Here is a 19222-nt window from a genome sequence, read left to right as displayed (position 1 = left end):
TATTGTGTGGCTTACAACCTGTGGGATATAGACAGAGCAGAAGAGATGGTTAGGTTAGGCAGGGAGAAAAATAGACTTTTTTGAACTTGACTGTTGAGAAGAAAGCCAGCCTTTAGGAAGAAATGCCCTCCACCCCACCCAAGACTAAGCTAACGTTGTCAATGAAACTGAAGTTCAGAAAGCATTAACATGAATTATAGGGATCTACATGTATTGTATTAAAAGCTATGCTACAGAAATATCTTCTTGTAGTTTTTCATTTTCAATTTAATTTTTACAGAAAAACAGGAATATTCTCAGTAAGGCATGGTAGTGTACACTTATAGTTCCAGCACTTAGGAGGCTGAGGTTGAGGGAACATCAATATTGGTACTAGATGAGCTACAGAGCCAATTCCAGGCCAACCTTGGCCTCACAATGAGGCCATCTGGAGAGAGGGACCATGTGAGCAAGGGTCTCAAGGGTTAATAGAATGTCCATGAAAATAGCCTCTAGCCAATCCCAGCACTCGGGAGGCAGAGGTAGGAGGATCACAAGTTCGAGGCCACTCTGAGACTACATAGTGAATTCCAGGTCAGCCTGAGCTACAGTGAGATCCTTCCTCGTGGGGGCGGGGGGAAAGCTTCTACTGTTACTGCAGTATGTTTACATAAGAAAGCCTTTCACCTTCAAAATAAATTTGTTTTTTGGATATACTATAAGACTGTAAATAACATATGTGAAAATAAACCAGGGGTGTGTTTCTTTTCATATACAGAGAGAGTTTATTTCAAATTTCAGTGAGAAATGTAAGCCACCTATAGTATATGTCATTTTCTTTTCAACCAAGTAAAAAGAATGGGGTCCAAGATGACAAAAAAACAAGCCTCCAGATTCATGTGCAATCATTGTACATCTGGCTTTACCTAGGTACTGGGGAATTAAACTTGGGCCATCAAGCTTTACAAGCAAGCACCTTTTATGGATGAACCATATCTCCAGCCCTGTATGGTTATTTTTAATTGTCACTTTCCCCTATCAATTCTTCACATCTCATATTCTTTTCGGTGTTTTTCTCGAATTTCAGTATTAGGGGGTATGAGAACAAGGAGGTTGGGACAAATGAAGAAAGTGACATAGTCACTTCTATTGTAATTAAAGAAAAAACAGATAAGTGTATATAAGAAGTGGCATAATTCAGTCTATGCAAATGGTAACAGTGGATTTAACAGCAGTGGAGTGATGGCTCCTAAAGGAGGTAATTAGCAACTGTGTCATTGATCTCTCTAGATAACAAATGCACATTTGCCTTAAATGTAATCCTGAAAGAACTGCATATGAGGGATATATAATTATGCATAGAATTTTATTGCTCCGAACTTTAGATAAGACATTGCTTAAATCAGAACTTTTCAATGTTATGCAGTAGGATATTAAACTCTGGAGGACTGACTGAATTCAATTCGCAGATGAAAGTATAAGTGTCACACAGTCCTGCAGTATCTGGCCAGATCATCCACAGATAAGACACATGAGGAATGTTGAGAGTAGGGATTTGACTGCAATAACTTCTCCATTTGGCCTCCATTCTGTATGTGTGGCTCATATACCAATCCATCATGGTCATCGACCTTGTGCTGATCTCCTGCAACTTTTTTTTCTTTTTTACTCCTCACATCTCTCTGTTTGCAACTCTAACTTTTCCAATGCATATACTTTAAGTACTTTCTCCAGTAAAGAAGGAACTAATGTCCATGTGCCACAGCTGATTCATACTATGCAGGAATTTAGGAAATACTGACTGAAGAGCATGGAACAAAATGTGGATTTCCTTGAAAAACCTGCACATTACCTATCTATCTCAAATAAATATTTTTAAAAAAAATATTTTTTTTAGGATTTGGAGCTCCTAATAATTATAGAATGTCCACAGATGAGTGTCCTCTTTACAAGTGATATTTCAGAAAAATAAATGAACCTAACTCCTATTGCATGATATAGCTTGTGGTGCCATTAGGATATGAATGGAAAATCCTCTCTTGAGCACCTTTCATGTTGAAGTAAGAGTTGCTGTGTGTGTGGATTGAAGAGGATCTAAACCAAAGGTTAATGCAGTGGTGAAAAGCACTGTGATTGTGGGCCTACAGGAGACAAAATAGAGTGTGGACTTACATTGAGATCAAATTTGACATTCTCTAGGTGATATTATTAAAACCAGGCATCCAGGGCTGGAGAGATGGCTTAGCGGTTAAGTGCTTGCCTGTGAAGCCTAAGGACCCCGGTTCAAGGCTCGGTTCCCCAGGTCCCACGTTAGCCAGATGCACAAGGGGGCGCACGCGTCTGTAGTTCGTTTGCAGAGGCTGGAAGCCCTGGTGCGCCCATTCTCTCTCTCTCCCTCTATCTCTTTCTCTCTGTATCTGTCGCTTTCAAAAAAAAAAAAATCCTTAAATAAAAACCAGGCATCCTAACCAAAAATGTTATTAGTAAGATTCAATTGATACTACGGAATGTGCCAGTCCTGCATACAAAATACACTAAGGCCCCAAAAAGAAGTGAAGGAGAAAATTGAAGAAGGGGATTAGAGGATTAAGAAGGAAGAAAATGAATGACATAAAATCATTTCTACATATACATGTAACAGAATATTAATGTCTAGAATATACAAAGAATTCAAAATACTTCACCGGGCACGGTGGTGCATGTCTTTAATCACAGCAGTTGGGAAGCAGAGGTAGGAGGATTTCCATGAGTTTGAGGCCACCCTGAGATGACACAGTGAATTCCCGGTCAGCCTGAGCTAGAGTGAGACCCTACCTTGAAAAAAACAAACAAACAAACAACAACAACAACAACAACAACAACAACAAAACTAAATACCCATGAAATGAGCAACCCAGTCAAAAACTAGGCTATGGCACTGAGCAGAACATTTTGACATAAAGAAATACAAAGGGTTAATAAATATCGAAAATGTCTTCATCAACCGTAGCCATCATAGAAATGTAAATCAAACCACCCTGAGATCCTACCTAACTCTGGTTAGATTAGCTAGCATTTAATAAATGCAAATAAATAAGCTAATTAATTTATTAATAAAATGTACAACAAAGGCTGGTGAGTGAGTGGGGAAAGAGGGACTCACAGTTGGTAAACTACAAGCTGGTGCAGCCATTATGGAAATCAGCACTGAGGTTTATCAGAAAGAAAAAGTACGGAACTACCATATGATTGCTGGGCATATGCCCTAAGTATCAGAGATACTCTCTCAGACATGTTTACTGTTGCTCTGTTCATAATAGCTAGGAAATGGATACAGGCTATATGTCCATCAACTCATGAATGGATAATATGGTATATATACACAGTGGGGCTTTATTCAAATGTAAAGAAAATTCAAATTATGAAAAGCACAGAAAACAGGATGATATTTGAAAAGACCAGGTTGAGCAAGGCAACGCAGATTCAGAAACCCAAACACTTCACGTTTTCTCTCATATGTAGATCCTAGCTTCAAATATTTATATTAGTGACCACAAGCCAGAATGGGTGTCTATGGAGGCCAGGAGGCTTAAAACAAAGATACAAAAAAGATATGAAGGGTTGTCATGCAGTGGTAACAGAACATGCAACACACAAAATTAGAAGAGGGGAAGGAATAGTGGGAGTGATATGGTAGGCAATAATGGAGGGACGGGGTGTTAGGAAGATGTAGCATAAATAAGGAAATGTAAATAAACTAGATGGAAACTTACTACTTGGTTATCCAACTTGCCATATTGATATTTTGTTAAATGTGTTCAAATAAAAGTCCTCTATGTGGGTAGAAAAATCTGCTCCCAGAAGCCGTTGAGTAATAGTTGAAAATTCTAGTGCAAGAAACGAGATACCTCCCAGCAAGTTGTTAGTTAGGCAGGTTACAGTGTCCCTAAAATAATATTGGCTATTGACCTTGTTCTTGATTACCCAACAAAATTAGATGGGAAGTCCTTATTGCTGAAAACCCTACACACGTTGGTTGTAAGACAGAATGAAATCAAGCTATCATTAAACTGGAAGCTTCCTCCCGACCATCTAGTTTTCTTTATGTCAGTATTGTTTGAGATGCTAGTAGATTAAAAGTGTTAAAAAACCTACCCAATGGGCTGGAGAATGGCTTAGCGGTTAAGCGTTTGCCTGTGAAGCCTAAGGACCCCGGTTCGAGGCTCGGTTCCCCAGGTCCCACGTTAGCCAGATGCACAAGGGGACGCACGTGTCTGGAGTTTGTTTGCAGAGGCTGGAAGCCCTGGCGTGCCCATTCTCTCTCTCTCCCTCTGTCTTTCTCTCTGTGTCTGTCGCTCTCAAATAAATAAATAAAAAACTTAAAAAAAAAACCTACCCAACTGTGGACTCTGCATACTTCATAAGTGATCTACCAGGGAAGATGTGGCCAGTGGTCCAAGACTGGCAATGAGAGTAACCACTCATTCCACAGGAAGGAAATCATTTCTGATGTAATTCTTGTCAAAAGTCTGCGATTAGATAATGAAGTCCCAGAGGGAATCATTACACTGGTCATGCTAATCAGACATGTTAAAATGCTTTGTAAGAATCCTTGTTTGTTCACACGGAAGGGAACTACTTATAGCTTCATGCACAGAACTGTATTTATGCAAATGGTAGAGGAAAAGACAAGTGCACAGATGGCAAAGTCACCAAAAATGAAATGATGTTTTCTACTCAGCCATTAACACCAGGTATAAATCACACTCTTCAAGGCTCAGGACACCTTGCCAAAGAAGGGGTGGAAAGAGAGTAGGAGCAGGAAGAAGTAGGCTTTCAGCATGCTGTATTTTGGATACATCAAGTCCACACCGCTTATGCAGTCAAATCAGATGGGGTTTCCATCACATGACTCAGCCTACTTTCACTGTAGATGAGGAAGTGTCCATAACATCCCACACAACCGAGCATAAAAGAGGAAACTGATGACCGCTGGGAGAGGGAAGACAGGTCTTTTTAATGGTACAGCAAGTGGAGGGTTATTTACTCTCCAGTATATAACCTCCCACCTATGATTATAGAGAAGACCCTAATTTAAATCAGTGAGTCGGGTTGGAGAGATGGCTTAGCGGTTAAGCGCTGGCCTGTGAAGGACCCTTGTTCAGGCTCAATTCCCCAGGACCCACGTTCACCAGATTCACAATGGGGCACGTGTGTCTGGAGTTTGTTTGCAGAGGCTGGAGGCCCTGATGTGCCCATACTCTCTTTCTGTGTGTGTGTGTGTGTGTGTGTGTGTGCGTGTGTGTGACTTTCAAATAAATAAATGCAAATTAAAAATACCTCAAGTCACTCTTTTATCATGCAACAAAAATTATAAAGAAAAAGAGACATCTGCCTTCCCCATCAACGACATTACCTGCTCTGTGTCATATGTCTAAGGCTGGCTAGCCACTGTCATTCATGTTGTCTGCTTTTATGTGATTTATGTCCAAAATTTTTCTACCTATATCCATGGCATTAAGGGTGATGCTTTTGGAATGTGCGCATGTGCATGCATGTATTTTAACAAGATGATGTGACATTGCTAGAAACATGTTTAAAATGTATTTAAATATTAAATAAATCATTTTCTGGCTTTAAGAGTAAAAGGCCTGTTCATACTTGCTCCAACAGTAGACAGATGTTCCTAAGGGTGAATACCAATGCCAAACTTCAATCCTGCTTTCAGATTCAATTAAAATGTCAAACTTTTGGATGGTCTATTATAAGGAATTTAATCTTTATCAAATTGTGTTTATTAAGAAAACACAAGTACATTAAAATAATAGCTTAGAAAAGAGAATACAAGCTAGATTTGACAATCTACTTCCATTTATAATATTAAATTGTTATTAAAAAGCTCCTATCTGTGCTTTTATTGGCAAGAACAGATACATCATAAGGCTTTTGAATAAGATAACTTTTATAATTTTCTACATTTTTGAAAGACTTTTTATTTATTTCATCAAGAAAGACAGAGATCAGTATAACATGTGTCTATCTATCTATCTGTCATCTATCTATCATCATCTATTTATCTATCTCCATGCTCACATAACTGAACCAAGGCAAACAATGATTTTAAATATTGTCCTTATCCAAACAACATAAGAACATGAGCATTTAAACTAGATAAATCTATTGAGCTTCTGTCTTATTGATATCAAATAAACATTTCTACTAAATAAAATCCAGACATACATGATGTTTTATACAAGGTAATCTACTTTATTGCTATAATATTTCACTTTTTGATCCTGTCAAATGTATTTGGGATTATAAAAGCCATGGGGAAATTTTTTTTACAGTACTTTATACATGTAGGTATGAATACTAATGGTCAATTAATATATGCCAAATGTTGTTGGACGATCAAAAACTATCAATAATGAGGACCTAGAAGGCTAGCAGCTCTTCAAATCCAGCAAACCAATCAATTACCAGAAAATAATATTTAAAGAAGCACCAAGATTGGGCTGGAGAGATGGCTTAGCGGTTAAGCGCTTGCCTGTGAAGCCTAAGGACCCCGGTTCGAGGCTTGATTCCCCAGGACCCACGTTAGCCAGCTGCACAAGGGGGCGCACGCATCTGGAGTTCGTCTGCAGTGGCTGGAGGCCCTGGCACACCCATTCTCTCTCTTTCTCTATCTGCCTCTTTTTCTCTCTGTCTGTCACTCTCAAATAAATAAATAAATAAAAATAGTAAAAAAATAAAAAAAGAAGCACCAAGATATTTATTCTTTTGAATGTTTGAAACTACCTAAATGTCTATTTATGAGGAATAGGTTAAATAAATTACATGGCAACTACATTAGATAATAATAGGCAGTATTTTAGGGTGGTGATTTAAATTTGTGTTCACTTATTGGTTCAAAAACTTGTCCTAAATGTACTTAAGTGAAAAAAATCCAAATTAGATATCAAAAGAATACATATAGCATAATACAGTTTTGCTGATTGTCAGACAAACATTAAAAGAACATTTTTATAGAAAGTGTATTACAGTGTATGGTTTTTACATTATTCTTTATAACATTTGTATCTATTGTCATTATAATTAGAAAAATAATAATGTTCTTTCCATTAAAAATAGCTATTAGCCGTAATTAGAATGAAACACATTTCTCCTCTTTCATTGCAGACTTCTACACTATCCACAGCAGTCACAAGGCTAATTATTATAACCCAAAATATATTTAGCCTCAATGGTTTTTCAGTTTAAATATCTTATTATTACAGTAAGTTTCTAAACAATTTTGAAGTTCTAGCATACTTTGTTCAACAGTGCGATTATGATGGTTATAATATCTATATATCTAAATATCCATTAGAATATATGATATGCTGCACTATAATATGTTGTTTTGGTTGCATTTGTGCTTCTCTTAACATGAAGTATTTCCTCAATAGTCCATGGCAATTGTATTTTACACAAGATGACCAGTAACCCAACTGGAGGGAATCATTTGAGCTAAGTATTTGACAGAGATGGAGTTCTGAATGTTCCTGGCTCTTACAAGTGTACAGCCATATTTCATAATGAGTGGTGTATATCAGAGATAGGTTTGGGTGAAAGATCAAGAATTAAAATAAAATTACAGTATATATAAGGAACTAAGGAACCTCCCTGGTCAATATTTCAGTAGAAATTAGTGAACTGGGGCTAATGTGGTCCTTGGAGTGAATAGGGTTGAGTTGCTATAATCAAAAAGCCCATCAAACAAAATTCCTATTCATAGAGGGGTGTGTGAAGCTGGCCTTCTGTTTACATGATTATAATAAACTTGTATGAAACAATCACTGCTTCAATTAACTAAAGCTTATATGAAATCAACTTTTAATTTGATCGTATTTCATATATATATTATATATATATATACATATATATACATATATATACACATATGTATATGTACATACACACACACGCACATATGAGTATAAGTCTACTAACTCTGAAGAACATATATTGGAAACAAACCAGAAACTTAATAAGTCAATAATAAGTAAGGATAAGAAAGAATAAAGAAAATATTATTAGAAGTTTTATAAATTCCCCCACACATTATACTAACATTATCTTCACTTCTCTCTGATGATGGTGACTACTTCAGATGATGACATCTGCTGTTCAAAAGCACATATCTTCAAGTTGCCACATGTTATGTGACATCACTAAAGCTTTTCCTCAGATCTCATACTTATGGCCTCAATAAGAATGTTCATTATCATTCAACTTAAAAATCAATGTTTTCTTATTAGAGAAATCATACATTGTCCCATTCATCAGAGACGAGCTTTCCTAGTTCTGTGATATGTGAAATGTAGAATATTTAAAGAGAAGGTGCATACTCGGCCACTCTGGAACTCAGGGCACCAAATACTACTAGTGCCCACCTCAGTATATGATGGCAAGTTTTTTCAGCCTATCAAGCAGATTTATTTTATTCTGATCTCATCAAATGTTCCTAGTTCTTATTACATCCATTTCAAACAAGCTTTGCATCTCAACTTTACCTAACTCTCTTCCCACCAGAGAGAAAAATATGTTTCAATTCTTATTATCCGTTCATAAAAGAGTATCATAAGTTTGCAGTGTACTCCGAGAAATCTGAACTGTATGGCTCTCCATGAAGTTTCTACTCTCGGAATGCTCGCAAGTTGTATTTCTCAGTTTTCTGACCTGACATGCACCAGGACAAATCACCAGTTCATTAGCACATAGGAAATACCCACATTATACCCAACATATTGCATTTCCTCTGCACCTACCTGAAATACTTCTTAATATCTTCTGCTTTGATTGTCTGAAGAATCTCCTGGTAGAGCTGAGGATCATTTGTCCCTGAAGTTGTGGAATCTGAAGGGCAAACTTTATGTGCATAATAACCTATTAAAATTCCAAAAATAAATAAAATGGTGGCTGGGCAAAATATTTTTAAAAGGTGACAAAAGTTGCACCGGTTGCTCTTCGGTGCAGATCTTGTGTAGTGGGTAATATAGTCAGATTCTTCTTGAAGTCGCTGAAACCTTCCTTTGGGTGAAGTTGCAGGCTGAATGGAATCAAGGTTGAGGTCTGAAGTTTCTGGGTGCTCCAAGTTCTGATTCTCAGCACTGTCTAGCTGGAACTGGTCAAATCCAGGCTCTTCTAGTTCCTTCTCCATGTCCCACTCTAAGTCAAGGGCAGTGGCTTGAAGGTCATCACTGTCTAAGTACTGTGAGTGACCTGAAGGTCTTAGATCTGCATTGACCTTCTGATATGCCATCTTTTTACCTATGCAGAGATGAGGAAAGGAAAAGTGCATTTTAATAATGAATATATTTTATAAATCACAAAGCATACACAAAAACAATGGACAACATATTGGTATGAAAGCAGTTTTATTGGCATTTCCCCAGTAAAAGTACATATATGAGACAATTATTTCATTATGTGTTGTGGTCAATGTTACTATTGGGAAGGAGCAAATAAAAATTGAAAGTTGAAGGTACTTGAAGAAAAGACTATGAGAAAACAAACTATGTACAAAACTTCACAAATATTTTCTTTAGTTCAATGATTACCCAAAGTCACAAATACACAATAGCAATGGGATATGATGTATAACACTGAAGCCAAAACCAAACTTGCATATTCATGAGCTGGGGAAGTGGCTCGGTGATCAAAGGCACTTGCTTGCAAAGCATACTGGGACATGTTATTTGCCCCAGTACCACATAAGCCAGATGAACAAAGTGCCACATGCATCTGAAGTTTTGATTTGTTTGTTTTATTTTGTTTTGTTTTTTTAAGGTATTGTTTCACTATAGACCAGACTGATCTGGAATTCACTATGTAGTCTCAGGGTGTTCTCAAACTTATGGTGATCCTTCTACCGTTGTCTCTAGAGTGCTGGGATTAAAGGTCTATGCTATCACACCAGGCTTTTTCTTTTTCTTTTCTTTCTTTTTTTTTCCTTTTCTTTTGCAATGGCAAGCCCTGACATACCCAGTTCTCTGCCATCCTCCCATTCTCTGTGTCTCTCTCTCATAATAAATAAATATACTTTTTATAAAGTTAACTTTATTTTACAGCTCTGAAATCTGAAATCCTCTCCACACTAAGGAGTCTGTTCTCTCTTCTTTTCCTCTTACTTTTGAATAAACTTTGCTGTTTTCATTAAATATTAAATTTATTTATTTAAAAGAGAGAGAAAGAGAGAGAGAGAGAGGTAGAGAGAATGGGAATGCTATGGCCTCTAGCTGCTGCAAACAATCTCCAGATACATATGCTTCCTTGTGCATCTGGCTTACATGGATAGTAGGGAATCAAACCTGGGTCCTTAGGCTTCATAGTCAAGTGCCTTAACCACTAAGGCACCTTTCCAGCCTTAAATAAACTATATTCTTCAAAAAATAATAAACTTACACATTACAAAACAAGTTTACATATTTAAAGTGGTGACATGGTAAGTTAAGAGTATATAAGAATAAAAGGAATTGGGATGACTACATATATGACAGCTACTTTTTTTTGGTGTGGGTGGAAGGTATATAGGGTACACTTACGTCCTCTGCTTGAGTGACAAGAGACCTTACCTGCTGAGCCAACTCTCTAGCCCCCAGCACTACATATTAAAACACAATCCCAAAATCAGAACAGACAGAGCAAGTATCAACTCTGCAGAAATGGAAGTAACATACGGTACATTTTCACCACCATACACAAACAAAAGGAATACAAAACAATATTATTAAGAGGACCAAGAGGCTCTAAGGAACAGTAACATGACTTGTCCTGGATTAGTGAACTTTAAATAAAGGTCTGGGAGGGCATAGAGCCAAAGAGGGAAACCTTTCCTGCAGAGATCTTGGTTTCATAACCTTCCTCTGGTGTGGCAGATGGAAGCCTTTCTCCCTACACAGTTTTGGATGACAGTGTGCTGTGTCCTGCAGAGTGGTATTAGGAGAAGTGGGCTAATTAACTGCAAGTGGTCTTAGATCTGTAATCTATGAGCACATTATTGTGGCAGATTAAGTGTATGTACACTTAACTGTTATATATATTGGATTTATTTCCCAGTTGGATTCTAGGGTCCCTCAGCATGTTTCATGATCATGATGTACATACTAGTGTGGTGACAAATGAACAGAGTTCAAATGATAATTGATTAGCTAAAAATGAAAGTGCCTTGTGACTTAGGAGTAATGACTGACAAGGGAGCTTTAATGACAAGACAGGATAATGTGGCATCACCCCCAGAATGGTGGATACAGTTCCAATCTTGGCTAATACAGGCCAAATGAATTAAAATGTCCAGAGTTTCTAAGAGATTTAAATATACTTAAGTATTGAATCACGTGAAACAAAAACATCTGTAATTCTAGAAGATCTGTGCACTACTACATAATACAGGATTAATTTTTTAAAGACTATTTCATCTATGTCAGTCACCAGGCAAGGCCATAAAGACATAGATAAATGGGTCCCTGATCCCCACATAGGGGGTAGCCCAATCAATCCAGAGAGACAAATGCATACAAAGCAAGGGGTGAGATAAAATATGCAGGGCTAAGGTAACTTTTGGTAATAATTCTAGCTCAAAGATATCCTAGTAACACAATATAGAAAAAGGAACCCTAAAGAAAATAAACTGAGATGTGATTTTAAAGTTTTGGCCACAGAGGATTATGGGAAGACAATTAGGCAAGGATGTTTTAAAAACACTAAGAGGGGATGTGAATGGCTCATTTGGAAACTCTATAATTATCTTCTAGCTAAGGACAAAGACCAGGGACACTGATACTTAGAAAGTACTTTAACCTATTCATATCACATACCCTCTTCTTCCCCCCTCCTTCCTTACACCTCTGACCGTCTTTCAAAAGTGTTATTGATTCTTTGCTCAATATTGTCTCAATGACGTTATCTAGAGATATTTTTTTTTTCTATTCAGTGAATAAGAATCTCAGGGTAAGGGCTGGAGAGATAGATTAGTGCTTGTGAAGCGTAAAGACCCTGGTTCGAGGCTCAATTCCCTAGGACCCACATTAGCCATATCTATCTATCTATCTATCTATCTATCTATCTATCTATCTATCTATCTGTGTGTGTGTGTGTGTGTGTGTCGATATAGATATAGATGTGTGTGTATGTTATTATTATGTACAGTTATATATTATATATATCATATAGAGTTATCTATAATAATAATTATTATTATATACTTTATTGTTTTTCTCACTGAGTTGGAGCTCTCCAATAATAAAACTTGACTAGCTAACCAGTGAGTTTCAGAAATCTACATGTCTATGCTCCCTTGTGCTGGTATGACAAGTGTATGGTGCCACATCTGGATTTTTCATATGTGGTGTCTTGGAATCAAATTTAAGTCCCATGTACTCAAAACAAGCATTGTCTTTGGACTGTGCCATTGTCCTACCCTGAGATTCTTTTTTTTTTTAATTTATTTTTATTTATTTATTTGGGAGCGACAGAGAAAGAGAGAGAGAAAGAGGCAGAGAGAGGAGTGAGAGAGAGATAATTAGCGCACCAGGGCCTCAACCCACTGCAAACGAATTCCAGATGTGTGTGCCCCCTTGTGCATCTTGCTAACGTGGGTCCTGGGGAATCAAGCCTCGAACTGGGGTCCTTAGGCTTCACAGGCAAGTGCTTAAACACCAAGCCATCTCTCCACCCCAGGAATAACATTTGATGTTGTCCTATAGCCTGCACACATGGAAATATGCACACACCATATACACATATATAAAATAAATAAATAAAAATGATATTAATGGGTAAGAATATCCTTCATTCACTCAGGAAATTTTAACAATTGCAAAGCATGGCTTATGATCCATGAAGGCATCATATGGGAATTATTACAAATAAGTGAGATTGCGAATTCTGATCTCAAATATTCAAAATCTTTTCCCTACAAATCTTTCAGAAACCAGCTGCAATGATTCAGCAATTCTTTTTTTTTTTTTTTTGCCTCTGGTTTGATAGCAGGCCTTCATCTTATGGACATCAGAAATCTAACACTTTTCACATATCAGGTATAGCTATTCCTTAGACTGTAATCCGTATCCAGATACTATCATTAAATATGGTAAATATATACCTGACACTTTACTTCCACTCTCGTTCTCTTTATACAATAATAAATTTTTAGAAAGTTCTAAATTGAGAATGCTATCTGGTTCAAAAAGTCAGAAGTGTTTCTGGAAAATTTCCAAACAAATGAATATGTGATACCATATAAATGATCATAGATATAATGAACATCTTTATCATGTACTTGGATATATAAATAATATTTATATGGACATTAAATATATGTGCATAATATACTTTATTTATGTAATTATAGATGCATGTATACATACATGTATAAATTAGTAGTTTATGTTATTTTTATTTTTTTAGCTTCTTAAAATATTATAGACATTTTAAAAAATCTAATAGCCATATTTTTGTCCTAATATAAGTGTTGGACTCAAATTAAAATATATTTACTGAACCAATTATCAACAAAATTGAATGAAATTACCATGTCAATAAAACTTTGGTAATAAGTTCAATTTTGAGGCAACAGAAATTATAACATAGACATCCAAGAGACTGTTTTTGTCGTTAAAACAACTATGGTCTGTGAGGCAAGTAAAAGGCATAGCACATTTATTTTAATTGTTATTAGAAGTCGAAGTTTGGGCTGGATAGATGGCTTAGTGGTTAAGGCATTTGCCTGTAAAGTCAAAGGATCTGGGTTTGATTCTCCAGGACCCATGTAAGCCAGATGCACAAGGGGACGCATGTGTCTGGAATTCGTTTACTATGGCTAGAGGCCCTGGCATGCCCATTCTCTCTCCCTCTCTCTTTCTTTCTGTCTTTTTTTTCCCTCTCTCTCTCTTTCTCTCCCTCCTTCTCTGAAATAAATAAATAAATAAAATATTTTTTAAACTCATGTTTCTATCACTGATGTCCATGACATATTTAACTTCAAGTCTCATGTAACTATGTCATGTGAATGATTTTTACAAAAACAACACAAATTTTAGAATCTACTGCATACCAGTTAGCAAAGATGAGGTCAGAAAATTTGTGACATGCCTTCTTATAGAAATACTTATGATATCTTACCTTTCTATATTATGACACTTTTATCAGTTCAAGTTTTATGAAAAATATAGTATCTTCTTTATATTTTCAACAGATCTTATTTACTTAGGTAAAATCCCTTTACACCGAGGACCACAATGAAGGCAAAATTGTTTTTAAAATTTAATTTTCTAAAACATTTGTCTTTTATATACACTTATTCTTCCATAGGAAAAAAATAAAGCAGACACAAGTTGAATTAAAGGTATTTTCAAGACTGTGATAGGCTTCAATCAATAAAAAGAAATTTGCATCCATATGGAATGTACAATTAGTTTAAAAATAAATGATGCTTCTGATGTTGTTTTACACATTCTTACTGGCTGAAGCTAAGTCAATTATGTAGGTATAAAAGGAAACAGAGCAAAAGGTTGAAAATTTAACACAGGAGATGAAATCTGGAAGCTGTAGATCTAGTCTAATAAAATAGTTATCACTTATTTTAGATAAAAAAGGCATGTTAACAAAAGTTGTATTTTATAAATTATATATCACTAATACTTCTTAGGGATACAACCATGGCTCTGTTTATTCCTGTTGAGTTATCAGGGGGTAGGGGACAGTTTATCACAGAAAAGATCTGCCTTTATAAATCTTATTTTTTTGAGATTGTTTGATTTTTTTTTTTTAATCATGGGGGAAATAAAAACATCTAAAACCAAAGCTTCTGGAAGAACCACTTGTTCTTGCCCGTCTTGTACCTCTCCTCAAACTTGACCTTGGCCTACCGTCTGGAGTTATGTTTCAGAGCAACGTCTCTGTAGACATCTTTGTTGACAACAGATTTGTCCAAGGGGATATCCACAGAGTATCTTATGGGCATGAGGTGATTATAATTATAAACCTCCACAAAAGACTTGATCTTTGATCTTTTGGCAATTTTCTTCTTGCCCATGGCAGCTGTCACTTTGCGGGATAGCAGTCAATTCCAGCACCAGAGCACAGCTATGGGAACGGTCGGAGGTGCCATCATCAATATTCTTCACGACGACGGCTTTGTGTCCAGAGCAGCAGCCAGCCAGAACCAGCACTACTTTCCCTGGGTTTCATGTACTTGCCCATTTCCACAGCCAGCAGCGGGCACACAGCAGAAAGATAAATCTTCAAATTAATAGACCATGTACTGAGATAACCTCACTCAGATCTGACCTGTGCCATGTAATTCAGGCCAAGTACCTACTATCTCTGTGTTTAAATTCTGAAACTGTAGCAATGATGTATACTAATAGCACTCAGATTGTTGCGCTATTATGAAAAAGTAAATAATAATTTACTTAGAGTGTTCAAAACAGGGTCCCTTCAATAGTTAAGCTAGTACAGCAGAGGACTGTAAAATATTCAAAACAGAGTATAATATACTGTAAGTGATTTATTAACAAAGAATCTTTCTTTTTTAATTTTTTTTGGTTTATTTTTTTTTATTTATTTATTTGAGAGTTACAGACAGAGAAAGAAGCAGAGAGAGAGAGAGAATGGGCATGCCAGGGCCTCCAGTCACTGCAGACGAATTCCAGATGCGTGCGCCCCCTTGTGCACCTGGCTAACGTGGTCCTGGGGAATCGAGCCTCAAACCAGGGTCCTCAGGCTTCACAGGCAAGCGTTTAACCACTAAGCCATCTCGCCAGCCCAACAAAGAATCTTTCTATAAATTCTATACAGACAAAGAACAGAGAAATATGTGGAGCATACAACTTTAAGATTCCACCTTAATTAAACTGCAGTGTGAACATATACTTCAAGTTTTTTAACAAGGTCTTGAAAATAACGAGAGCTGGAGCTGTGCAGGTAAGCATTTTGGGGATGGGGATTACAACACTCTGTCAATCACTGGCATGTTTCAGATAGACAAGAGAAATGTTTAGCTAATGTTCACATGAAAGTCATTACATTTGCCTTGCCACAGTCAGTTCTGTATCTTAATATTACAGAGTTGAATATCATATTTTAGTCAGTTTAGTAAAGAATGATAGGCTGGGCATCATGGCACACACTTTTATTTCCAGCACTTGGGAAGCAGAGCATGAGTTTGAAGTCACCCTGAGATTACATAGTGAATTCCAGGTCAGTGTGTACTAGAGCAAGACCCTACCTTGAACCCCCCCCCAAAAAAAAAGATAGTTACCAATATAAAAATGGTTTCTATAATGCTAAAGACTTCCCTTCAATCATGTTAAGAACTAGCAATAAGTAACATGACCATGAATGTAATACTTGGTATAGCTTGTCAAAAGGCAGTTGACTTGAGCCACTGACTTTGATGTTATCAATAGTGTTTTAACTAGTACAAAAGGATGCAAAAGTCTTAGTGGAATTATGAAGACATCTCAAGGTTTCCCTGTTTGTAAAAGTCATTTTAAAAAGTAAAATAAATAAATAATCCTCACAGATTAACTTTAAAATGTAAGACAGAATTTCAATTTCCAATTACAGCTCTATGACTGAATCATGCAGACTTTTTGGAAGCCTTGGATATCATATGGTTTGCAGTTTTGAGTGGAAATTTGAAGAAAGGCATAGCTAAGATTTAAATGTCATTGCACCACCAAAATGCATGCCCCATTCCCCTTCATGCATGATTACTTCCTGTGCTATGAAATGACCTATATCATGATACATGCTAATTTCAAAATATAACTTGAGCAATATCTTTAACTATTTCTCAAAATTTATTCATGATTTTTCTATATTGAAGTAGTTTACTCTTCAATGATTTTTAAGTTTGGTCAAAAAACTAATGGGTTTAGGTTCCATGATGACGTTTTCATACATTTATGGAAATATACTTTGTTCTTTATCATTCCTTTCCCCTAATCCCCTCTACTGTTTCCCTGCCTCCTCTTGTAGCCCTTTTCTTCCTCTTAAACAGTCCCCTCTCCTGCAGGTATGGCTTCTTGACCCTCTACTTCACATCCACCCTTAAGATTGGTCTCTTTCTCTCCAGAGGTTGAAAATATCAAAATGCCAAACATAGGTTTTTCAATAAGAAGCTAGCTTATACAAGTAAAGTCCACATTTATTGAATAAATCTGTGTGTAGTACATGTGTGTGTAGATGTTCATGTATGGATGCGCATATATGCCTGGGTGCATGTGCATGTGGCAATCAGAGGTCAACACTGGCCGTCTTCCTATGTGGTTTTCCACATTACTTTTGAGATAGAGCCTTTCACGGAATCTAGAGCTTATGAATTATTCTAGAGTAACAAGCCAGCAAACTCCAGGGCTCCATCTGTCTGTACCTCCTCAGCACTGGGATTCCTGCACCCAGCTTTATTTTGTTACATGTATATTCAAGATTCAAATTCAGATCCTCATGCTTACATGACAAGCACTTTACCAACTAAGCTTCCCTCCACCTCAAATACTTTTATTTTATTTCTGAAGCTTTAATGGTTTCAAATTGAGAATAAAATAAAATAAAATCATTAAAAGAATGATGCAGAAGATGGTATTCTGACTTATGTTTTCAAAATAATGAGATCATTTCTTTCCAGTTGTGGAACTCAGCAGTAACTATAGTGTTTGCAAATACATCAAGTCCCTTATTTAATTGGAGTTTTGTGTGTCAAGTGCATATAAGAAATAATAATTTGTTGTTCATGTTTCCATAATTATATAAGTAACATGCAAAGTAAAAAAGAATTATTTTCTCTGCTTTAATTTTAGAAAATAAGTAGCCAAAAGCCGCTCTGAAATGGGTAATAATATACTGACTTTAGGGAAACTGGTTAGTCAAGTTGAAGATCATAAAGTGAAAACTTGACTACAAGTTGCCTTGATCTTTGCTAAATGACATGTGAAAGGAATGCTTACAGAATGCCAGATTAATGAGCTATAAATTGCAAAATGTAGTCAAAGCCATATGAAAGAAAATTATTTGATGCAATCCAACCAGTTTGTTCAAATTTGTTTTAGACCACTTCAATATGCATGACCATCTGCTAGTTCCCCAAGAAACCCAGACTTCTTTTGGGGACCTAGATGAACTGCAGCGTGTATGAAACATCCTAACTGGGTGGCTAGTTGGGCCCCATGATCAGTATCTAAGGTAAGGATTTTCATTAAATGTGACACAATTCAACTGAGGCTTTATTAAACAGAAAAATATATTTAAACTGAACCAAATCACTACAAAATATACACTGTGGGTGTCCTGAAACTAGTAGCTTACACATTCAGTAGAATTTATATTATCTATCTAATGTGTTCAACTCACTAAAATCACAAAACTCTCTTAATTTATAAAGGAATGTATAAATGGTTCTTATCCTGTCATGGTTCCCATCTTTCTTGGTCCCTTTTGTGTCTGATTCTACCTCCTCTATATTACCAAGTGCCTGACTTTTCCACTATCTTTTCCTTGTATAGTATAATACTTTAGCATTGTTTATGTGCCCAGAGTTTATATTCATGCCATGTTCAAATGATTGGAAATGTCTTACTTTAGAAATGTATACACATGAGACAAACCAAACGGCAAGACTGAAAAACAGGGTTTTTGGGAGGTGGTTTAGCAGTTAAAGGCACTTGCTGGTCAAGCTAGCCTGCCAGAATTCCATTACCCAAACCACTCACACAGCTGGATGCAAAGTGGTGCATTCGTCTGTGATTCTGAGGTGTCTATGACAATGAGAGGAAAAACCAGGAGACACTGAAGCTTGAAGGCTAGTTACTCACAAGCAATCACCAATTCACATGCATACACACGCACACACACACACTTCTTAAATTATAAAATAAGCCGGGCGTGGTGGCGCACGCCTTTAATCCCAGCACTCGGGAGGCAGAGGTAGGAGGATCGCCATGAGTTCAAGGCCACCCTGAGATGACAGAGTTAATTCCAGGTCAGCCTGGACCAGAGTGAGACCCCACCTCGAAAAACCAAAAAACAAAACAAAACAAAAAAATATAAAATAATAAGGGATAAATTTCTACTTTTTTGACCAAGGAAGCCAGTGTAATTGAACTTTATCATAGTTGGAAGCTTTAGCACAGATGGGTTCTGCATGGTTTCTTCAAGTTCCATCAGTCTTCCTCTCACTTGTCAATGCACAAGGCTGTTAGACTTAGTTGCAACGTTTCTT

General features: G+C 36.7%; 1 protein-coding gene and 1 pseudogene across 3 annotated transcripts in view; both read right to left on the bottom strand.

Moving 5' to 3' along the window:
- The window catches only part of Naaladl2 (N-acetylated alpha-linked acidic dipeptidase like 2), a 1016062-nt gene that overhangs the window by 718372 nt on the left and 278468 nt on the right, over positions 1–19222 (bottom strand). For all 3 annotated transcript variants that reach the window (XM_045130167.1, XM_045130166.1, XM_004652077.2), the window contains one exon: positions 8769–9270. In XM_045130167.1, the coding sequence (XP_044986102.1) occupies positions 8769–9270 (502 nt within the window). The remainder of the gene's footprint in view (positions 1–8768; positions 9271–19222) is intronic.
- On the bottom strand, positions 14792–15201 carry LOC105943624 (annotated as a pseudogene).

Source organism: Jaculus jaculus, chromosome 11 (genome assembly GCF_020740685.1).
Source record: "Jaculus jaculus isolate mJacJac1 chromosome 11, mJacJac1.mat.Y.cur, whole genome shotgun sequence".
Lineage (NCBI taxonomy): Eukaryota > Metazoa > Chordata > Mammalia > Rodentia > Dipodidae > Jaculus > Jaculus jaculus.
The sequence above is the reverse complement of the archived record's forward strand: the minus strand, read 5'-3'. Positions and strand labels throughout refer to the sequence as shown.